The 24,555-nt window shown below is 46.7% G+C and overlaps 1 protein-coding gene across 3 annotated transcripts in view; it reads right to left on the bottom strand.

Moving 5' to 3' along the window:
* The window catches only part of HIPK2 (homeodomain interacting protein kinase 2), a 172,450-nt gene that overhangs the window by 110,382 nt on the left and 37,513 nt on the right, over positions 1-24,555 (bottom strand). For all 3 annotated transcript variants that reach the window (XM_040643945.1, XM_040643946.1, XM_040643948.1), the window contains exon 2: positions 3,806-4,889. In XM_040643945.1, the coding sequence (XP_040499879.1) occupies positions 3,806-4,889 (1,084 nt within the window). The remainder of the gene's footprint in view (positions 1-3,805; positions 4,890-24,555) is intronic.

Here is a 24,555-nt window from a genome sequence, read left to right as displayed (position 1 = left end):
TAAGGAAATCTCTTTCTCCCCAGCAGCGTTTTTCAGAGTGGGCTCCAGACCACCTGCACAAGCTCCGTGCAGTTCCTTGCAGTGAAGTCTGTGTGTGTGTGTGTGTGTGTGTGTGTGCGTGCACGCGTGTGTGTGCGCTCATGGGCGCACATGCGTGCACACACGGTGGAGACTTTCTCGGGGGGTGCTCCTCTGGAAATTCTGATTTGGTGGGTCGGGGACAGGACCTCGGTGGAAATGCGTTCTTAACAAGCTTTCCTGGTGATTCTTTTGCACAATACAGTTTGAGAAACCGTGTGATTTGGCACTTAACTATGGAACAGACCTTCAAGTTGGAAGGTCAAGTAGGAAGGGGACACTCATGCATCCGATGTTAAAACCTAAAAAAGGAGCCTTTGTTTTCCTGAAAAACATACTGTCAGGCCTGCCTCTACAGTAATATGCCCCCAACCTCGGCCAACCAAATCCTGGAGTTCTCTCCTTATGACAGCACCCATTTTTCCGTGTACCTCGGGCCAAGGACAGGAACATCTCTCTATGTCATATTGTTTCCATGTCACTTGTCAGGGGAGAGTAAGGTAAGGTATTTCATACTGTCCCATTTAAAATAAGGAGGGACATGTAAGTGTCCTCCCCTTTGAAAGTGAGAGGTCCCAGGGGATAACGCACCCAGCACAGACATGGGGGGACCCAGGGGTACCAGGCCCTATGGGAGGACAGATCCACAGTGTGTTGACTTTCCTACCCCAGGCAGCTCAAACACAGACACGTTCTCTCAAGATGTAGCTGAAAATGTCTTCCTTTTCAGATCAACAATGGACAACTGTAGAGATTTTTCCTGCCCCCAACCCCCGTAAGAGGCAAAGCAATTGGGAAAATCAACTTGACAATCATGGCCCGGAGTTGGCTGTCCCTCACAGAGAGCTAGGACTAACGCAGACAGACCCAAAGACTGCCCTCAAGCATCTGCATTGCTCGCTACAGTAGCAAACTACTCTGGGGTTCAGATGACGCCTGGGGAGGGCACGAACGTGGTAAACGTGGTGACCAATGACAGGATGAAGCATCACCTGAGGCAGAAAAGCTGGGCTGGCTTCCATGTGGACTGTGCCCTTGAACCCGGAGCCGGACACGCAGGCCCACCATAAGGACCCAAAGGATACTTGTCCTTTTGGCCAAGGTGACCACGAGGAGGAAGAGGTTTGCCTGCCCAGAATTTTAGGCAATAGGCACCTAAGGGTTAAAGAAGGAGGGTAATATACCCAGAGGGAGGACCTTTGAGGGAAATGGGAGTGCAGGGGCCAGAGGTGGAAGACGGGGAGAGGAGAGCTAAGGAGAGCCCCACGACTATCTGCAAACAAGCCTTCCACACCCACCAGACTCCCTGAGCTGGGTCCCAGGCACCAGAGGCAGAGACCTTCTGGTGGGAGGCGGGTGGGAAGTGTCATGTGGGCACAAGAAGGCAAGAAGACGTTGAGTACATAAAGAATCCCGAAACCAACTTACTTGATCCATCAAGTTCTGCTCTCAATACGCATTGCTTTTCGAACAGTTTTTAAAAGTCTCTTTACAAGTCGCCACGCTCAATTTCTAGTGAAGGTGAATAAAACAGGTAACTGAGTATTAAAAGCCCAAGCACCAGCTCTTCCTCAGCCAGGCTGGTGACCTGTGAAGGTGACCCGCGACGATGCCACCCAGAGCTACCTTTTAAAGAAGGGCACTTCCTAAAGAGAACATGTGCTTGCTGTCTCACCCCTGCACATCCTCTTCCTTCAACCCTTCCCTTGGGGTTCAGGCAGGACCCTCTCCTGCAAGCAACAAGCCCAGGCCCCCCTCCTCCGCGGCCACAGCACTGGGCTCCCGGCTTCCCTCTCCATGTGGCTCCAGAGCAGAGGGATCGAGAGCAGACTGCAAGTGAGTGAGCAGTAGAGCCTTCCCTCCTGGAGCTGGCACGGAGGTAGGAGGCAGGGAGGCAGAGGCCTGCAGAAGCTCCTCCTTCGTCGGGGAGATGCCGCAGCTGCTGGAAGAAGTGGGAAAGGAAGGCCGGAGAAGTACGGGAGTAGAGTCTAGAAGAGCTGCTGCAGCTCAGGAGATGGGGGGATGGGGGGCAGCGGCAGAGACAAAGCAAGGCCCCATCGGATGAGGTCCGGGCAGGGGTGTGACCTGGGGCTCAGACCTCCCAGGGATGGGGGTGTGAGGTTATCTCCTGAGCCCCGCAGGCTGAGGATGGGTAAACAGGGGAAGGTCAGCCTCGGGGCCGGGTGCGCGGCTCTAGCACCTTTTGCAGCCTTTCTCTGTGGCCTGGAAGGAAGTGTGGAGAAAGCACAACCCCCGATCGGACTGTCAGGGCACAAGGGCTCAGGCACATGAGTCTTGGGACTCTGCTTTTATGGCCTACATGACGACCTCTTAAATGTGTGTCAGTCCTATCTTCTCATCGGAGTTTTAGGATGTTTCTTGCCAACTTCCATGTTCACTCAAATGCAGCCCAACACTGTCTCCCCAGAACAGACTCCCATTTCCCATTTCTCTCCACTCCTCACGCACTGACCACGAGCTGGACAGTGAGGGAAGCACTCAGGCCATGTCACCGCGGTCCACTCCCCCAGCAACCCCAAGGCTGGTGACCAGACTTCCCCAGCTCATGGGTAAGGAAGTGAAGGCACAGAGAAACAAGGCAACAAGCCCACATCACACAGCTTAGCAAGTGCGGGGATCCAGGTCAACCTTGGGTTTCTTGGACTCTGAAGCCAGTGCTCTCTCTCATCTGGGTCCCACCAGAGCTGCCGTTAAAAAACACCCATGCAGGACCCCACCCCCGGAGGGGCTGATTCAGTTCGTGAGGATTAGGATCCAAGCTGGGTTATTTTTTAACCCTACCGCTGACCCACCCCCACCCCCACCCCCACAGGTGACTGTAACGCGGAGCTGGGGCTGGGAGCCAGTCTGCTAGAGACTCCAGGACGATAAGGGCCTTGCCAGCGCTGTCGTGCTGTACCCGGTGCCCAGCACTGTGCCTGGCACATGCTAGTAGTGCAGTCAATCCTCGTTGACCGAGGGAAGGAATGTGAGCCTTGCACTCCCTACCCAGGCTGCCACAAGCCTCCTCCATCCTGACCAAACCCGGAGCTCTCCGCCACAGGCATGGGCTGACTGGCCCCTGGGCCACACCCTCCCTCCCACCCTCCCTCTTCCCCACGGACATAAAAGTCATCTTCCAGCTTCGCTTGCGTCCTGCTACTCCCTGTTCACCACCCTGCTATGTTCCAATGCCTCAGTGCTTGCTCCATGTTGAAGGAAACAGTTGTAACCCCTTAGTCTGGTATTTAAGACCCATTCCCCAACCCATCCTTTCAATCACATCTGCCGTCACCTACGGATTCCCTGTTGTGGCCTCATGGGCTCCCGTGGGTGTCCTCCTTGTCTCCCATGCCAGTCTTGCACGTTCTTGTGGCAGTGACTTCAAAAATGCGTGCCCCTCTTGCCCACCCTCCCCACATCCAGATCCTCCCCATCCGCCAGGACCAAACTGCCCTGCCATGCCCTTCACCCCGGCCTCCAGGAATCCCTCTAGAATCTGAACACCTATGCCGAGAAGCTTACTTGGCTCCATTCTTACATGGCTTCTAACCATCATTTCCACGTGCATGTCCTAATTTTCAGACCAAACTATGGTCACTTGAGTGCAACAACTGGTAGCGCATAATTTTACCCACCCCCCACCACCATTGACCACGGCCGCACTCTCTCTCTGTGAACGCCAGGGGGCACTCGGCATCTCCTGCGCCTGGGCAAGCGGTCTTACCTGTAGTATCTGGACTGCAAGTAGGTGGAACACACAGCCTTGGACACGTGACTGGCCGAACCGAAGTCGATGACCTTTACTCTGTATGGTTGTCTGGAAGGGTCTACCAGCATGATGTTTTCTGGTTTGAGGTCGGCGTGGATGAGACCTAGGCTTTTCAGTTTCATCAGAGCTGTGGCGACCTGCTGGAGGACGGGGCGAATGTATTTGAGGGGCAGGGGGCTAAACTTGTTCTGCTTCAGAAAGTCATAGAGGTTCTGCTCCAACATCTCAAACACCAAGCACGTGTGGTTCTTGTGCTGGAAGCACTCGTAGGCGCGGACAAAGTTGTAGTCGTCGGCGCTCTCCGTGCTCAGGCGGGCCAGGATGCTCACCTCGATCTGACCCTGCCGGGCATACGACGGGTGGTTCTTCAGGATTTTGATGGCCACGATTTCATTGGTGCCCCGCTTCCAGCACTTGACCACTTGCCCAAACGTCCCTCGGCCCAGGAACTCTAAGACTTCGTAAGTGTTGGTCATGGAGCACAGCACCTCATGCTGGACCAGCTGGTAATCCCCTTCGCTGTTGGAGCCGCTGTTTTTGGAGGTGGCAGTCGATGTGGTGGCAGTGGCTACAGTGGCCCCACTTGCATTATTCTGAATCATGGGTGGGTGCTCTTCGATGATCTGCACGCTGCTTGTGTTCTCAATCTCCTCACTCTTACGCTTGAGTCCGCATTTTTGGTAGGTATCAAGAAGGCTCACAGTGCTTCGACGCATTAGGTTATGTGGTCCGCCGAGGACTTGCCCAGTGACAGAAGTGCTACTTGCTGATGTTACAACTATGTGCCCGGTGCTTCCTGGGAAGATGATGGTCTGCTCGTAAGGTAGGCTTGGGTTTGGGATCGGCAAGGAGGTGCTGACGGTTGTGGTGGCTGGCTGAGAAGGTGGTATGTTCTTGCTCTGGCTATACACTTTGCTGTGGGAGCCGTACCCAGTCATGTCCCAGGTGGAACTCGGCTCTACTTTCAGTTTCTTCACACTACAGAAGGCACTTGATTGAAGGGTGTGAGGGGAGAAGACTTGCACATGTGAGGCCATACCTACGAGACAAAGGAACGAATTACGTTAAATGAATGAATTCAGCAGCTCCGTCTCAGTTCTGAGCAGGGGCGTGGGTCCTGTCGAAAGCTTTCCTCCCACTTCAGAGCCAAGGTGGGGGAAGTGAATCTATTCCCCCCGGAAGCACATTCTGGCCACTCGGTTTGTGGGGCCAAGGGGTTCCAGTGTTCCGCCTGCCGCCATCAGGAAGGTGGAAGAACTGTGGGGTCAGTCAGGAATACAATCAAGACGCAGATACAGAAGTAGAATACCAGAACTTCGTTCATTACTGATTTTTTTATAAATATTGTTTGTAAGTAATAGAAACAGATTCTTCCTCAATTCTCACTGGGCTGCAATCCTACTAAAACTGAGGACTGTATCAGGTGCCCCATTTAACTGTTACATACTAAGTCCCACATGGTCTAGTGCTCCTTGTCACAGATCCCAGGTTAGCTTGCTTGAAGAAACATCTTCCCACACAGGTCCAATCATGGAGCCACTCATGAACCGCTAGCTTCTGGATGAACCAAAATTACCCCCTGGGATCTTAGTCATCTTAAACGAATTCTGCAGGGCTGAGATCAGTAGTCAGTCTGATATTTTCATTTAGATGGCCTAAATAAAACATTTTATCATTTATTTCATGTGTTTTATATCATTAAAACATTTATTTATTTTAGGGGAGGAGTAGGTAGCACCATTCATGGGCTCCACTCACTAACTATTCTTGCTAAGTTCATCTATCAATGTGTTTATCTAGAAAGTACTATTACTTCATACCAACATCTCAGCCACAATTGAGATAACCGCAGAAACTATAAGACTGTAACCCTGGAATAGCTGTACAATTTACAATTACGGTGATTCTAGAAACAAACAAAAATTCATAGAAATCTATCAAGAAAAAATAAGACAATGAGAAAGGCAAGTTCTTAAAGGTGAAAGCAAAAACAAACACGGCTCCTCATCTAACTGCAGCTGAACATCTCTCATAGAAGTGCAAGGACAGCAGGGTTTCCAGCAAACTCCACTGGTGTCTAGCGTCCTTGTGTTCATGGCTGACTCCTTTGCCTTACCTAGAGTGGTCATTTAATATTTTCCCTCCCACCCCTGTCCCCTCTCACCCAGGCCACCTTTTCTCTCCCAGCAGACACCTTCCTACTCTGTCCAGGAGCCCAACATCAGCAGCCTTGCTTTCTTCCTTTATTCTCTTCACTTCAGAACATTCCTGAATCTATGTCCACCACCCCCGTCCTTTCTTCCTTCTCTCCGGTCTCAGAGGAAGCTGTGTCTCTTCTTTCCAACACCAAAATTTCCTCCCATTCTCACGATTCCTCCTCTCTGGTTCCCTCCATTGTCCTCTCCTTCTCTTATAGCTTTCAATTTCTGCCTGTTAATTAAGATCCAAGTCCTTACTAGCTACTTAATAAAGATTTGCTGAGCGAATCAATGACTTAATCTTTTTCTTCTGCCTTCATGAGTGTGCAAACATGCACACTCCCAACTTAAAAGCCAAGAGGAGTAACCCATACTCTTCCCTTTCAATTTTTTCCTTCTTCTCACCTGTAATCAGTGGTTTATGATCCCTTTTCTTCAAGGCTCACTCCTTAATTCACACTGCCCACGCCCGCACACCCACACACTATAGCTCTGTGTTCTTAAAGGTAAACGACTTCCTAATTGCCTAACCCAAGGGCCTTTGTCAGTCCCTATTCCCCCTGACCTCCCTGCAACATCTGATACGCTGACCACAACTTCCTTCTTGATGCTCTTATCTGTGCTTATAAGAATCTGTAATCTCCTCCTCTAGTGTTTGATTGCACACTGTGTGCCTCGGTGGTTCCTTTTCCTCTTCCTCCTTTAAAATGTTGGCATTTCCAGCATTTTGACTCTGTTCTCTCTGGAAGACATTCATTCATTCATTCATTCATTCATGACAGTTTGAGCTGCCATGTCTATGCTGGCAACTCCTGCCTTCATGACAGGCCAGGCTCTCCCTCTTACCTTCCATGAATATATTTCTGCCTCCTGCTACATCAAAGGCTATCTTCCAAAGCTGAACTCCCTTATCTTCTCCTAAAAATTTAACCATCTCACACCTCTTTCTAACATCCCCCTTTCTGTTCATAGACTATTCTTCTAGTCACTTGGTTCCAAAAATGTGGATTTACCTTTGATGATTCTTCTTTTATCCATGGACAAGAAGGTGCTAAGTCTCAATAATTTCTCCTTCTTTCAAAATGTCTTTTGGATCCATCTCTATTTCTGTTCTTGCTGCCACTTCCATAGTTAAAGCATTTATTGCTTTCTAGTAGGACTAGACCAAACACAGACATCTGGTCTACCTGAGCAATCTTTTTTCCTCTAATTTGTCCATATTCAGCTGCCAGATTAACTTCCTAGACTATTTCTAAGCATATCACTCCCCTGTCCAAAAACATTCTCTTTCTTTCTTTTTTTTTTTTTTTAAGATTTACTTATTTTAGAGTGAGAGATAGAGATAGAGATGGACAGAGTGAATGCATGTGGTAGGGGCAGAGAGAGTCTTAAGCAGACTCTGAAGCAAGTAGGGGCCAGACGTGGGGCTCAATCTCACAACCCTGAGATCACGGCCTGAGCCAAAACCAAGAGTTTAACACTCAATGAACTACGCCACCCAGACGCCCTGTCCAAAAACTTTCAATGACTCCTTAAATGTCTATATGATAAAGTGGAGGACTCTTTTACTTAACACTATCATATTCAACTTCAATTACCTTGTTGGCTTCATCTCCGGCTAGTAACTGTCTTCAACCCCCAACTTGAATTAAGCTATTTTACTCACTGTTTCTAGAATCTCTTATACGCCCTACCTCCACACTCTTATACCATTCCCTCACCTGGCATGCCTTCAACATTTCTCTCAATTTATTCAAAGACTAGACAATTCAAATCCCTCCTCTTCCCAGACCTCTCCAACCCACAGTGATCGTTCCCATATCTCTTGCCCTACAGTACGTACCATATGTACTATCCATTTGGCCACAAACTGCACTTTTGACTTGCAAAATCTCTTTTGTCTTGTTGAACTGAATTACTTATCTTCTGTGCTATTTTACTTCTTACACATTTAGGTCATGTTTCCATAACCAGGCTATATTCTGGGTCCAAGAGCTACAGCTTACACCTCACATTCGTGTTTTTCCCAGTATTAAGCCAAGTTTATCACCCATGGTAGGCACTCGGTTGATGGAATAAAGTACTCTAACTGGCCAGGCCTCCCAGAGAGCTTAGTTCTCTGGCTATAGAACAATGACCAGTCACAGGTACCTATGGAACCCGGCCTCCCTCTAGAGAGTAAAGAAAAATCTGCCACTATTTTCCCACCCAAACCAAGACTTTTTTAAAAACCAAGGCAGTGGCTAGGCAGCTCCTGTCCTGGTGTCAGCGTTCATGTTCTGTCTGTACTTCAGCCCAGACATGCTCTGACTTCCCAAAAGCAGCCTTGGCCTGACACCCAACACACGCTCTGAACCCCACCTTCACCCTGATCCCGTAGATCTGACAGAGGCTTCCTTTCTTGTTTGGATTCTGAACTCCAATATCTACCTATGCAAAATGATACCTCCATATACATCCTTCTGCCTGATGAGACTATTTGGCTTGCTTATTCAGAATCTACACTACCTGTTCTTTCCTATTGCTCTTTTTGTTCAAGTCAACCTCCCCCTAATTCTGCAATAACACTGAAAATGTTTTTTCCTATAGTTATCAGTATTAAATATTCATATTGTTTTAGATGCTGTATACAATACAGAAATAACCAATCCCTTGACTTTTAGTAACTTAACCACTGGAGGCCAAACAAATAAGCATTTCCTTTGTCCTCTGCTACCTAGTTTTTGCTCCTCATTCCTCAATCCTCAAGTACTTGGGGAGGGAAGGGCTGGGTGGCAGTAGAGGAAATATGCTGATGTTACATAAAGGAGAAGTGGTTCTTTTTTCTATTTTCACTGTTTCAAAAACATTTTGGTAGAAAGGCCAGGGTGTAGAAGTGGAATTTTACAGATGGAAAGAGGATGGCTTATGACTTATTTGTTATTGGGATGACAGCCAAGGGTCATAAAATTGTGGAAATCATCACTGGCTACCTCTGGTGATGGATGTCCAGGATCAGAGAGGAGATGTGCATGGCTAGCAATGCCCTTCACCACGCCTGCTGCCTCAGACTCAAACACTATTCCTCAGGGTTATCATGCTTCTCCAGATTTTAAAATCTTGAGCACCTAGTATGTACATACAAGGCTCTGGACTAGATGTTTTATGGACAGGGTGAGCACATGCCAGACTCTGCTGGGACAGTCCAGAGTTACCCTTTCCAATTCATTCTCACAAGGGTCCTACTTTGAAAGCTAGCAAGTCAAATGATGGGTTTAGGCTCCCAGAGTGGAAAAATCAGACCCTGATTCTAGAAGTTCAAATCAAGGTAATTCTACGTGCCTCTTTGTCTCTGTCTAAATGGTTTAATGAGAAATTCAGTTTTCTAGGGCTAAGAGTCATTTTTTCCACCTAAAAATAAGAATAGCTAAAAATCTTCATGATTCTCTTGAAGTCTTAACTCATAAGATTTTTTTTTTTTAATGTCATTTATTAAAGGACTGGCTCATTTAGTCCTCTCCCCCCCCCCCAACTTATTTGCTTGGTTTCCTCATAATTTTATATTTCACAACTAGATGAACTGAAAAGTTGCTTCACATCTGAGTACATTTCCTTTCCATTTCACCACCCCAAAATTATCTACTGGAAGATCAGACTCTGGTGAAACCATGGAGATGAGTGAGGGTTCAACTATGATTTAAAAAGAAATTACATTGAACTCAATTTCACTGAATTCTACCAAAGCTTGAAAGAAGGAATTATAAGTAAAATAATGGCACCATTTTCAGCAGTGGATAAAGTTTACCTGTGGTTTGGCAGATGTGAAATAGATTACCATGCAGAATCCAGTTAACATTATTAAAGAGAACACAATTGTGAGCACCTTAGTGTAAGAAGTACAAATTTCCCCCTGCTCCCCCAAATCCTTTGATACATGCTTCTGCTGAATAATCAGTATTTGACAGAAACAATCAGGAACTCGAAGGATTAAGTCCCATACCCAACGGGATGCCATACCTGTCTTATAAACCCCATTATTTAATACAATTTGTAGAATATGTCAAAAGGAATGTCAAAAATACATGAATGTTACAAATATGCACCTGAATGGACATTTTTAAACATCTAGAAAAGGGTTAACCTGAAAAACTCTTGATTACCCTGTATAACATGATAATTCAATGCCTCAGGGGTTGAAAAGTACTAGAAAAAAAAAGTCTTCATGGACATACAAAACTATATTCATAAAATTTTAATGATAGTCATCCTGCTTATCAAGTTTATATTTCACAAGTAGTGCAAAGATAATTTCAGATTAGCCAATTTTAAATGATACATTTCCAAAATAGTGTATACTCAACGTCTCTGGGGCTTTGATACTGTTTTCAATCAAAGTCTGTTTATCCACTAGTTGTGTAATGTTAAATGTATAGTGTATTCCATCAGAGCACAGTTTAGGATCAACCAAAGCCCTATAGAATTCTTTCATCAATAATGACAACAACAATACTACTGATTTCATAAAGGATCCTCTATATAAAAAAGCCTGGGGTTGGGCGCAAAAGGAAACACAAAGACATCCAACACGTCGGCACTGCCCTAAAGGAGCTTAAAATCCCATGGGGGTTGCCAAATTCATTGCAAATTATAAAGAACAACTGGCAATTCTAAGCAACATAAGTAACTTGCCAAAGTAAACATGACAGGAGCTTGGAGGAGCTAAGACTTCAGCTGAGGTTAGAAAAATGGGGTATCTTTTGAAAGGCAGGAGGACACTGGTCCAGAGCCTGCTAACCGGTGTAAGCAAACTGAGGGGAGCAGCTAGCCCTACGGCCTACGCCCTCAGAAGTCTAGGCTTTGCTTAGAGACAACAATGTAGGAGTATTTATATAGCAGCAACTCAACAGCAAATGCGAAACTGATCAACAACCCTGTGCACCAAGAGCCTACTTATCCAGAATTGTCATCTTCTGATAACTTCGATCTTCTAGAAGTTAAGTTCTGAATACTCCATAAAGCTGGCAGGAATCCCCACCACTACTGCCACTCACTTCAAACCTTCAGCCTTCACCCGGCTATCGTTGACTTTGCTCTCTGGGCCAGACTCCAGGGGCTTACACCCCACAACTGCAGGGTGAAGTACATCTTCCCTGTTTTACAGATAAGTAAATGGAAGTTTGGGAGATGATCTTGTTGGTCCAAGGTCACTTTGCTACTAGGAGCAGGGATGGGACTTGAACTGAGGTCTGCCTGACTCTCAGATCCATGCTATTAACCGTTCTTCTTTATTTTGTAGGTTCTCAGACTAGAAGCACTAAACAAGGAGACAGGTACAAAAACAGGCAAGGAGAAACAGAAGCGGACATGTGAGAAGCGACAGATGTAAAGTACGGGGTACGCCACCTGCTAAGATGACGGGCACCCACGACGATGATCCTAAGTCATCTACCGTTTCTGTATCATCTGCTTCCAATGACATCTGAGAAATATGACCATTCAAAATTGTTCAAATGGGGGCGCCTGGGTGGCTCAGTCGTTAAGCGTCTGCTTTCGGCTCAGGGCGTGATGGGATCGAGCCTCGCATTGGGCTCCTCCGCTGGGAGCCTGCTTCTTCCTCTCACACTCCCCGTGCTTGTCTTCCCTCTCTCGCTTGCTGTCCGTCAAATAAATAAATAAATAAAATCTTTAAAAAAATTGCTCAAATAAATTAAATGTCCCTCATTAAAGAGGTAAACTTCACTTATCCGATGTAGAGTGGCACAGTGGACGGAGCTTTAGTCTGGAGTAAGATGATCTGGGCTGTCACAGCAGTCCAGAGAGGGGGAGGCAGTGAGGTTCTGGACTAAGGAACTGCCGGAGAAAATAGAAAGGAAGGAGCAGAAACATAGGACTTTGCAGAGAAGAAAAGTCAAGACAACACTAACAGGTGGGCTGTAAGGGCAAAGGAGAGAGGAATCCAGTAAGTCTGGGAGACTCAAAGGAGTGGGGTTTCATGATGGTAACAGGAAAGATGGGAAGCAGAACCAAAGCTATCTCAGTGGGGGGGGGGGATGGGATAACAGAATAGGTTGTCCACAAGTTGAATTACGAGCACTGAGAAGGTATCCAAGTTGAAATATTCAGAGTTGGACTAATCATCCTGAAACTCTGAGGCAAGGAACTGCTTAACTTACTAAAGTTAAGATGTCAGGGGCCGCTGGTCATTGACAATCAGCATCTAGTCCCCACTTGCCAAGTTGAATCTTGAATGAGGATAAACCATTTTGAAAAGAGAATGGATTTCAATAGGGTACGCTAACCTTGCACAGGATTAATCAGAGGGGGAAGAGGGAAGGGTAACCCTGAATCAGCTCACGCATATGTCAAAGACAAAGGGACGTAGCCAAAAATATTGCTAAACAAAGATCAGCAGGATGAAGTGACAAATATACCAAAAGGGGAAAAGACTGAAATCAAAAGTTCACATCCCAAAGAGACTAAGAAAGGAATGGAGTTGCCAATTTTGAGAGGACAGTCCAGCTGGAAGAGCTCTATTTTGGATAGATTTCTTTGTAGGCATTTATAAGAACATAGAGGAAATGTTCTCTATGCACTGAAAAACAAAACAAAACAACAAAAAAACACAAACAACCCACGACAGGAGAATGGATGAGAGGTCGTGGCTAGAGATGTTGACCTAAGGGCTGCCATCAACACCTAGATGGAGGGGCGCCTGGGTGGCATAGCGGTTAAGCGTCTGCCTTCGGCTCAGGGCGTGATCCTGGCGATCTGGGATCGAGCCCCACATCAGGCTCTTCTGCTATGAGCCTGCTTCTTCCTCTCCCACTCCCCCTGCTTGTGTTCCCTCTCTCGCTGGCTGTCTCTATCTCTGTCGAATAAATAAAATATTTAAAAACAAAACAAAACAAAAAAACAAAACACCTAGATGGAAATGGAATCCATGTGGGTAAAGCTGTTTCCCAGGAGAAATGGTGTGGAAAGTAGAGCAGATGGCAAATAAAGAAATCCTTGGGGGCACAGACGTGGTCAAATAGTATGAGGAGGAAACTATGAGTCACAGGGAAAAGTCAAGGATAAAATGATGATAAACACAATTAATGGATTGATCCTGGAGAATGAAAACAGGGAAAGAGCTACTGGGCCTGGCTGGAGATAAGCCAATAGCCCTCTTTTTCCACAGGGTCTAGAGGAGAGAAAGAAGGGGTGCTCTGCTGGGAAGAGAACCAAATGTACCATGTTATCTCCTTTTCCAAGAAATGTGATTCTCCTCAGGACTTTCAAAATCTACCTACCTACTGGCTTGTTCTGTGTCGAAACCAGCTCCTCTCATGTTCAGACTTATTTCTTTCTGAAAGTTGCTAACCTCACCTATAACAGCTTTGAGCCTCTCTCAAATTCACCTTTCCGTGACTCTGCCATATTGCCTGAACTAAGCCATAAACCATTATGGAGAAACCAGCCTTTCACTGCAGTGGTTAAGGGCATGTGGTCCACCAATGGATTATACGGAGGCCATGTTACCAGTTGTTATCAGGCAATCTGAAAATCACCAATCCAATATAATTCTGGTTTAGAATGATACCATTAAGTCATACATGATTTTTTTAAAATTTTATTTAAAGTCAACTTAGTTAACATATATGTATTATTAATTCCAGGGGTAGAATTTAGTGACTCATCAGTTGCACACAACACCCAGTGCTCATTATATCAAGCCCTCCTTAATGCCCATCATCCAGTTACCTCATCCCCCACCCACCTCCCCTCCGGCAACACTCAGTTTGTCCCCTAGAGTTAAGAGTTTCTTATGGTTTGCTTCCCTCTCTGTTTTTATCTTATTTTATTTTTCCTTCCCCGCTGAAGTTCATCTGTTTTGTTTCTTAAATTTCACATATGAGTGAAATCATACGGTATTTGTCTTTCTCTGAGTGACTTATTTCGCTTAGCATAATACCCTCTAGTCCATCCACATCACTGAAGATGGCAGGATTTCATTCTTTTTGATGGCTGAGTAATATTCCATTGTATATGTCTATATACACACTCCACATCTTCTTTATCCATTCATCTGTCGATGGACATCTGGGCTCTTTCCATAGTTTGGCTATTGTGGACACTGCTGCTATAAACATTGGGATGCAGGTGCCCCTGAGTCACTATTTTTGTATCCTTTGGATAGATACCTAGTATTGCAATTGCTGGGTTGAAGGGAAGACACACATGCTTTTCAGTTTCTTTCTCCAGGAAACCAGTGAAAGAAAACAAAATAACTCAAAAACTCCTTTTTAAAACCATAGTTGCATTAAGACTTCTAATTATTAAAAAAAAAAACAAAAACACTAAACTTCTACACCAGGAGTATTAGTTTCCTAGGGCTGCTAGAACACAAGACCACAGACTGGGTGGCTTAAGCAACAGAAATGCAGGATCAAGGCTGAAAGTCAAGATCAAGGTGTTGGCAGGTTTGGTTCCTTCTGAGGACTTGTTCCCAGGATCCATTCCAAGGCTCTCCATGGTCTGTAGGAGACTGTCTTCTCCCTTGTGCCTTCACTCCCTCTTCTCTCTATGCATGTCTGTGTCCAAATTTCCTCCTTTCTATAAGGACACCAATCACGTTGTATTAGAATCCACCCTTGGGGGTGCCTGGGTAGCACAGTCGTTAGGCGTCTGCCTTCGGCTCATGGCATGTCCTGGCGTTCTGGGATCAAGTCCCACATCGGGCTCCTCTGCTGGGAGCCTGCTTCTTCCTCTCCCACTCCCCCTGCTGTGTTCCCTCTCTCGCTGGCTATCTCTATCAAATAAATAAATAAATAAATCTTAAAAAAAAAAAAAAAGAATCCACCCTAACAACCTTACTCTAACTTGATTACTTCTGTAAAGATTCTACCTCCAAATTAGGTCACATTCTGAAGTAATGGGAGTTAGGGAAAAAGTGAATTTGGGGGGGGGGCACAATTCAACCCATAACGACAGGTTCAAGGAAACAAAAAGCATTTCACAACAGTATAATTTTCTCAGGATACAGAGTCAGAATATTCCAAAAGAACTCTCCTTGTTCTTCCCTCCTTGGAAAGAAGACATTTCTTTTGTGATTTCCCTATATTTTGCCTCAGAGGACCTACAAGGGCATTTCAATTAGTCAAATATTACATATGGAAACAAAGCAAAAGAAAAGTGGTTATTTTAAATTAAATTCGCCCCAGTGTAAGTTGCAGTGTTTCTGGAAAAGGCCATACAGGGGATGTACTTGTAATGTATATTGAGGAATAATTGTAGTTGACTTTGTCAACTTTGGTATAAAGGAGAGTTAGCAGTGACACATTAATAACACCAAAGTGGGAAAAGAGTCAGCTAAGTTTATAGTGCTAACTCTGGGTGGATCAAACATTTCTGAAGTAGGCCATGAAATCATTTGTGGGCTGGGCATGGGATGGAAGTTTCCTTTTCCACTTCCTCCTTGGGTCAGTCTCGTCTCACATGCACTAATTCCCTTCTGCTATCCATACTGTCCTTTTATTTTTCTTTAAGATTTTATTTGTTTATTTATGAGAGAGAGAGAGTGCATGTGGGGGAGGAGCAGAGGGATAAGAAAAGCAGATTCCCCAGAGCATGGAGCCCAATGGGCTCGATCCCATGACCCCGAGGTCATGACCTGAGCTGAAGTCACGAGTTGGGCGCCCCACACTGTCCTTTTTAGTGCAGAGCCTGTAGAGGCTGTTACATTTTCCCAACTTTGCATTTTCCTTCCAACTGAGGATCTCAAGAAAACAACCCTTCTTCTTCTTTTTTTTTTTTTTTTAAAGATTTTATTTATTTATTTGACAGAGAGAGAGAGACAGCCAGGGAGAGAGGGAACACAAGCAGGGGGAGTGGGAGAGGGAGAAGCAGGCTCCCAGCAGAGGAGCCTGATGTGGGGCTCGATCCCAGAACGCTAGGATCACGCCCTGAGCCGAAGGCAGACGCTTAATGACTGAGCCACTCAGGCGCCCCAAGAAAATAACCCTTCTAAACAAACGTGGCGGGATGGAAAGGGTAAATATCCACAAAGTGTAAAAACACAACCAGCTACACTTCTGGTTTCAACACAGACGAACTCCATTCAAATACACATTTTCCAAAGATCTAGAAGGATGCTCCTTTTGTTCCCGAAACATTCTAAATGAGACAGTTAAACTTGCAATGGTATTAATTTCCAGGTGTTTATGTCACAAATCTTTGCAAAAGCCTGAATCTTTCAGCCACTCCCTCTCATCAGCATCCCCCTCCCCTTACCACTGTTCCAAAATCACGACTGACCGCCTCAAGAAACGAGGAAGCCAGAACTAGCACAGGTACTGGGGAGCCTGGCACATGTCTGGTAATGCTATGTGAGCCTCAGACTCAATTTTTCTTTTTTTAAAAAGATTTATTTGAGAGAGAGAGCATGGGCGGGGGTGGGCAGAAGGAGAGAGACAAGCAGACTCCCCTCTCTGCGTGGAGACGGAGGGCTCGAATCCGGGACCCTGAGATCATGACCTGAGCCAAAGGCAGACAGATGCTTAACCAAATGAGCCACCCAGCCGCCCCATCAATTTTTCTATCTTTTAGAAATGTCTCATGAAGTCTAATTCAAGACTAAAAATCTGGTAGGCTTTTTTACTCTTTCATGCAAAAAAGAATTAGTTCTTCTTAAATGTTTGGTATCATATTGTAAAGTAAAAGCAAGTGTCTTACTTACTTAGCCCTTACTCATTCCATGCTCAGCCCACAACTGATTTGTCTTTTTGAGCTTACCTAGGCTCACCTTCAGAAATGCACGGCACATTCAGAGATCACGACTGGAAACTGACTATGCTCCCTCCCATTTGGTGTTCTAATACTGTGTCACTGCCAATTCTCTTTTAGACCAAAAAAGTATGTAAGTTCCATTACTCTATGTAATTCTATTACCATGTGTCCCCTCAAAAGATATGCTGGAGTTCTAACCCCCAATACCTGCAAATGTGTCCTTCTTTAGAAATAGGATGTGATTAAGGTAAGATGAGGCCATGAAGGTGACTCCTAATCCAGTATGACTGGTGTCCTTAAAAGAAGAGGAGGAAAGACACAGACACACAGAGAATTCCACACAGTGACAAAGGCAGAGATCAGCAAGAGGCGGCCGCAAGCCGAGGCATGCTGAGGGCCTCCAGGAGCCACCCGAGGCTAGCAAGAGGCAAGGAAGGCTCTGTCCAGAGTCTCAGTGGGTGCCAGGACCTGGTGACACCTTGATTTCAGACTTTCGGCCTCCAGAACTATGAGAGAATAAACTGAGGTTGTTTTAAGCCAGTCTGGGGTACTTTAATATGACAGTGGCACTAGGAAACTAATACACTCTGTAATACAATTCAGGATGTATTACAATGAAAAAATGTGTGTGTGTGTGCAATTTGTGATAAAGTGTCTATAACAACTGCAAGGTCTCGCTGGCGGAATGCCCTTAGCGTCCGTCTTTGATGCCTCCTGGTTGAAAAGCACTAGAAGCATCATCAGCCTTATTCCTTTGTCTTAGTTACCGATCCCACCAGGGTACAAAACACCTCCTCTTTGTACGCAAATGTGTGTGTTCACCGTGACCCACATTTTGACTTCGAAACAACAGAATGTGGACCGAAAGCCTGCGAAAGTTCGGTCTGTGCTCAGTGGCCGTGCACCAGCGGTGAGGGCGTCCGGGCCCGTATGTCCTCAGACCCGCCCTGTTTCAGCCTCAACGCCTTGCTGCCACACAAAGAAACCAGGACAAAGGCCCGCCATCCGCAGTCTGCTCCCGCTGCAGCACCTGTGGGCTGCCTCTGGGTTCATGTTTATGTATTTCCGTGAGTCTCCCTCTCGTGGGCTGTTATCTCCCCGCAAAGAGAACTTTGTGAAAGAAGTCACGCAGACAGTGGCGCCGATGCAGCCAAGCGAACGCAGGCCTCTCCCCCGGGGTTCTCTTCAAACCCAGGATCCCGCCCGCCCTCCTCGGAGGCACAGGGGTGAACCCCTCTGCCTTGACTTCAATGTTCACAACAGTAAGTCTACCTCGCGGCTCCTTTGTTCCCTGCTGTCTCTTCACTCCTCTCCGTTGCTTTAACTGACACCTGACAAAACTCAATTAGAGATCGTTTTGGGAAAGGGAGAGGAAGCGCCGCTCCCACGGTGGAAAGAGAAGGAAGGTGGGAAGACACCAAGGAAGAAAAGTCAGAGAAATGGGTGGAAAGCAGGCAGGCGACACGGGGAGGAAGGCAGGGGAGGAGGAAAAGGAGAAATAAAAGATGGGAGGAAGGTGAGAAAGGGCCTGGCAAGTGCCAAGTGCACCGGGAGCACACCCCGAATAATAAAGCAGCGCAGCGATGTGCTCTGGACGCGAGAAACACCATAAAGAGGCGACATGTCTTCTTCACACCATTCAAACAGGTATTTGTGTGTGGACGCGTGGGTGTGAAAGCTGGGAGAGGAGCCCCTTGGCAGGGCAGCCAGGGGCCGATTCTAAGCTGTACAGATTAAAGCGGGCTCTTTGGTCTGCTGCAAGGGCATTTCCATGCTATGAGTCACTGTCATCAAACCAGTCCTGGTGTGGTCACTAGCCAACACCGCACAGCGCTGGGCCACCGGCACACGGCACTGAGGGGAGGAGCTCACTCTGACCCCCCCAGTTCTTGCAGAGGGGAGCCTTCCCCCGGCAGCATGGCCAACCTGCAGGAGAGCTGGCCGGCGTCCTGCCTCCTAACGCAGGAAGGCACCTGCTGGCGGGGGCTTACTAGGGGTCTCTGTTCCAAGAGCTCATTCCAGATTGTCTCTGGTTCCCAGCAGCCACAGCGGATGCAGGCTCTGCCCCTTGCTGGCTGTGCGGTCTCAGCACACTAGACAGCCTCTATTTGCCTCAGTGTTTTCATCTGTAAAATGGAGATAGTAGTAGCTTCTCAGGGGGTCCTGGTGAGGACTAAAGGAGTGAATACATACAAAGTGCCTAGAACAATGCCTGGCAGGACGTAAGCCCTAACGAAGCACTCAGGGGAAGGGAAGGACCGTGAGGACAGCCAGGTCGGCTGGCTCCCCAAGGCCTAACATACAACACAACCGACACACTGGCTCTCTGTGGGGAAAACTGGCGCTCCCAGTACTCAGCACAGTGCCTGCCACATACAACGGGTCCGGTATGCTATTTTCCGACAGACAAAGGAAACAGAAAAACAGTGAACTGGGACTCATCTGTTACTTGTCTCAAATGCTATTCTGGGAGGAAAGGCAGGTTAACAAGGTTAACAAGAAAGCAACTTCCAACGACTCTGATAGAGGATGCCCGGGAAACTTCAAGAGCTTGAGAAGGTTCAGACAGAGAGCCTGTATTTTACCCACTTTACCTAAAAAACACAGGCATTCTTTTCCTTGGAACGTTTTCTACAAAAGTTCTACCCTGGAGCGCCAGGTCATGATCTCGGGGTCCTGGGATGGAGCCCTGCATCGGGCTCCCTGCTCAGCAGGGAGCCTGCTTCTCCCTCTCCCTCTGTCCCTCCCCCCGCTCGTGCACAGTCTCTCAAATAAATTTAAAAAATCTTTAAAAAAAAAAGTTCTACCCCTGGTCATAACCAGGATCCAGTTCCTTTTCTTTTTTTAATTTATTGAGGTATAACTGACACGCGGTATTGTATCAGTCTGGTGCACAACATGGCGACTGAACATCTATATACACTGTAACAAGATCACCAAAGAATCTAGTTACCATCTGTCACCTTACAGAGTTAACACAGTTTTACTGACCATCTTCCCCACGCCTACATTATATCCTTGTGGCTTGTTTGTTTTATAACTGGAAGTTTGTGGCTCTTAATCCCCTTCCCCGATCCCCCCATCCCCCTCCCCTCTGGCAAATGCCAATCTGTTCTCTGTATCTGTGAGTCTGGGTTTTGTTTTGGTTGGTTAGTTGTTGCTTTTTGGATTCCAAATATAAATGAATTCATGTGGTATTTGTCTTTCTCCGTTTGACTTATTTCACTTAGTATAATACCCTCAAGGTACATTCATGTTGTAACAAATGACAGGATTCTTTTTTATGGCTGAGTAGTATTCCAGTGTGTGTGTGTGTGTGTGTGTGTGTGTGTGTGTGTGTGACATCTTCTTTGCCCATTCATCACCTGGACTCTTGGGTTGTTTCCATATCTTGGCTCTTGTAAATAATGCTGCAATGAACACAGGGGTGCATATATTCTTTCAAATTAGTGGTTTTGTTTTCTTTGGATAGATACCCAGTAGCGGAACTGCTGGATCATATGGTGGCTGTATTTTTCATTTTTTGAGGACCCTCCATACTGTTTCCATGGTGGCTGCACCTAAATTTACATTCTCCCAACAGGGCACGAGAGTTCCCACTTCTCCACGTCCTCTGCCAGCACCTGTTGTCTTTTTGATGCTAGCCATATAGACAGGTGTGAGGTGATGGGACCCAGTTTCTAAGTACAACATATTCACTGCAGATTTGTATCTATTACATAAACTACAATCTTTTTTGATGGAGCACTTGGTTAAAAAACTGAACACTTCTAAGACATGTGATATTTATTTTTAATAAATTATATATGCTCTCTCTTACTACCATAGTATGCTTACTAAAAACACAAAAACAGAAAAATTTAAAAGGATGAGATAAAATATATTTCCCATGTTTTCTTCTGTATCCCCATAAATTGTCCTGGGCCCTTCACTACGAAAACCCCTGCTATGACTCAGATATCCCAAGCCAAGTAACTTAAGAGTTAGCCTTGGCCATATGCTTAACTTTGGCCAATAAAAAGTCAGCGTGAAGTGTCGCTTCTGCGCAGAGGCTGTGCAGAGCCAGTGTGCGATCTGCCTATTGGATCCGCCGGCCAGCGACGATCCAGGGGCGGAGGCGCCGTCGTCCGCGAACTGAACGAGGATGACGAGGAGCAGAGACCCTGGCGAAGTCCCCACCAGGTGCACCTGCAGCATGGTAGTGAAACACACCTTTGTGGTTTGAAGTCCCTGAGATGTGGGGGTTGTTGCTGCCACAGTATAACATAGCCCATCCCAACTAGCACTGGCATATTCTGTAATGCTGCTATCCCAAATGAGTCTGAATTAATGAGGTCGAGTGTAATTATATTTGGATGCTCATCGGGCTCACCCATCCAAAGCAGAGCACGCGTTTTTAGAGACAACTTAAAAATTCTAAGTGGTTCAGTCCCTACCTTCCACATTTAGGCATCGTTTCTGTGCCCTGTGGAAAAGCTCTGCGGAACAGAGCCATTAGTGACTTCAGGTGCGCACACGCTAACCCCCACGCAATCATGTTCCCAAACAAGGGGAAGGCACAGGATCCTCCATCACACATGCCTTATGTGGTTTGGAAACTTGGAGACAGATGACATCCTAGTCCCTGAAATGGGAAGCTGCTCTTCGAACAGACCACGGGAGTTTGGCATGGCTGCATTCAGGCCTATGTGCCCTACTGGGAACACCAGCTTATGCACTCTGCTGCTGTCTTCCTGGGAAAAACAGACTTTCACGCCCTGCCCCCCCATTGCATGATGTAATGCTTATGTTCTTGGTAAAGAATACTCAAGTTCTGACATCATAATAACCATGGGTATTACTCATGATAAGCTCACAAGCCTGGCGAGGCACATTCTGTACCCTCTTTATCTCTGAAGTCAGCAATGGGCTTAAAAATAGCTTTGCTCCCACACCCAGGGTACCACTGATTCATTAATGGATGGACAGACACTATTCTGGACTCCTTACTTATATGGGGTTTTAGATTGAGACTCCCAGAATTGGTGCACAGCCTCAGTCCCCACGTGAGTAGAGGGGCTATGCTAGACTAACTTACGAACAGAGCTCTGCAGATCCCAAAAGAAGGAATGCTCAGGAATTACAAAACCCGGATTTAAGATGCTGTCATACTGGTGACTCAAACATAATCGTCCTAAAATGTAATTAAGGAGAATATCTATAAACTTGGGAACTGTAACATGAACATACCAAAATAAAGAGGGATGATGTTACAATGATAAGTGGCAGTCATCTTAGTGAAATCTATAAATAAGTCTGAGATTTTTCATTGTTAAGGGAGAGAGAGGGGGTATTTGATTTCAGATGCCTGATTCAGGTTCTTTGGAGAGAAATATCCCTAGAGAGCGTTTTCATAATTTATAGTTACCTGTAAAAACACATAATACCTTTTGCTCAAATTCTATGTTCAATAAGCAACCTGATGTCTCACTGGGATTCCAGAAAGGCCTCTCTGACCAAGGAGGAAATGCCTAAGCACGCCTAGCCTCTCTCTGTAATGATCCAGATTAATCAATCAGTCTTCTATAGGATTAGTTACTACGAGTCAGTCCTTCAGAACCTCATAATCCTCGATGAATTAATGAAGTCAAACTTCCAGATCTGCCAGGCTGGGGATTCGAGAGGCCACGGTGAGCATCCAGAAATGTCTGCTGAGAGCCTACTATGTTCAAGTACCACCCCAAGGGCTGTGAGAACAAATAACTGACTATGTGGGGCCGTCGTGACTGTCACTGCAGGGTTTGGAGGGAGGACGGGGCACAGGGCAGAGCAGCCCAAGAGGAAGCAGGGGTGAGCTGAAGCGCAGACCAGCGCATCAGAAGACACGTATCGCAGCTAGGGAATAAGACTAAACCCATTTTTACTTAAGATTTATAAGCCATCTACTTCCCCCAGGACCAGGAATAGTTTGCAGATACAATATAAAAATAAGATAACCTCAGATCCAACAGGAACAGCCCTATCTGAAGGGAACACCAGGAAGAATTAGGATGTCTGCACGTAGCTGAGGGCTCCCGTAGGGAGTGGCACACGCATTTGGAAAGACAAGCTGCAGTGAGATGTGGTTTCAGCTTTATCCTGCAGCAGCGAGTAGTCGAGGAGTCGTGAGAGGTGTTTGCAAGGGAGGAGAGGACCACTCAGGCCGCTGAATGGAACACGGCCTTGCGTGGCCAGTACCGAGAGGCTCCCAGCCCGCCCGGAGGAGCATCTGTGAGGGGGTAAGATCCTGAATGAAAGGAGGGGTTGGTGGGCATGTAAGCCGAGGACACAGACAAGAGACTGAAGGAGCAATCTAAAGCCTGGTGACTGGCGGGGAAGAAGGGAGAGGGCAGGAGAGGGATCCGGCATGCTGCAAGGCCGTGGTGACAGGTGACAGAACTAGGGGCCCTTGCTGCCTTGGAGGAGTGGAAGAAGGCACACCCTGGGGTTCATGGCCAGGCCTGGGGGCTCTCTGAAGCCCCAGGATGCTCACAGGGGTCCGGCTGTGGCAATGACCCTTCCAGCCTCCCAGATTCCCCATGAGCGCATCTCCAAGGCCAGAGCTGAAGTCAAATGAAATCTGCTCCTAGACCGTGTCTATGAGTTACTGTCCTGTAACGATGCTCTGCTACCGCAGCTAGGAGTACACGAGCAGGTAACATAAAACCTTAATCCCTAGGCCGGGGTGGACCCTCAGCAACGCTTCTAGAAGCACGCAGGTCAATCAAAACCATCTGGCCAATGAGGGTAGCTGTTGTTACACGTTAGATATTAACGGAGAACATCCAAATTTCTGTGTTCCTTCTGATGGCAGGTGCAGTGAGAGCTCTCGGTCTTTCACTAGCATCAAATACATACACTCCATCTACTCCCCCCGCCCCCACGGGAGCCAAGCAGACCCAGTGCTCAAAGTCCCTGTACATCAGTTCTCAAAAGGTGGTGAAGGACGAAACTCCACCGCTATCCTGCACCACACGGCTCTCAACTGCTCGCCTTGTGGTCCTGACCCTGCCAGCCAAGCCCTTTTCATTCCTTTTTAGTTAAGCAGAAAATGAACCATCAGCTCCATTTCCACTCTCTCTGCATGAATCCTTTTCCCTTTTCTTTCTTGGCTCAAACTATATGGCTCATATAGGGTTCCCACCGCGTTCTTCAGTGACTCTTACCTTGCTAAGTATTCTTTTCTTCCAAGAAATGCTGAACCCAAATAAAAGGTAGGAGAGAGTATGAGAATACGTTCTAAGGGGCAAATACAAGAAAGCTAAAAGAATAAACCTGTTGATTTCTCGTTGCCCAGCTCTGACTCCCACAAAATGCTAGAAATCACTGGGAGGGGGGGATGTGGGGACCTCTAGGGAAGTGAAGTCAGCAGCCTGGGAACCTGTTTCCATGCTTACTCATGCCATAAAATCCCATTAAGTCACCAGGAATCTCTGGGAGAATAAGCTCTAATACCAGTTAGTTCAAAAGTAGAAACTACTCTGCAATTTGCTCTTTCGCCCCACTCTTCACCCAATGCATGGATGAAAATCATCAAGAGGGGCGCCTGGGTGGCACAGCGGTTAAGCGTCTGCCTTCGGCGCAGGGCGTGATCCCGGCGTTATGGGATCGAGCCCCACATCAGGCTCTTCTGCTATGAGCCTGCTTCTTCCTCTCCCACTCCCCCTGCTTGTGTTCCCTCTCTCGCTGGCTGTCTCTATCTCTGTCGAATAAATAAATAAAAATCTTTAAAAAAAAAAAAAA

Source organism: Ursus maritimus, unplaced genomic scaffold (assembly GCF_017311325.1).
Source record: "Ursus maritimus isolate PB19 unplaced genomic scaffold, ASM1731132v1 scaffold_3, whole genome shotgun sequence".
Classification (NCBI taxonomy): Eukaryota; Metazoa; Chordata; class Mammalia; order Carnivora; family Ursidae; genus Ursus; species Ursus maritimus.
The sequence above is the reverse complement of the archived record's forward strand: the minus strand, read 5'-3'. Positions and strand labels throughout refer to the sequence as shown.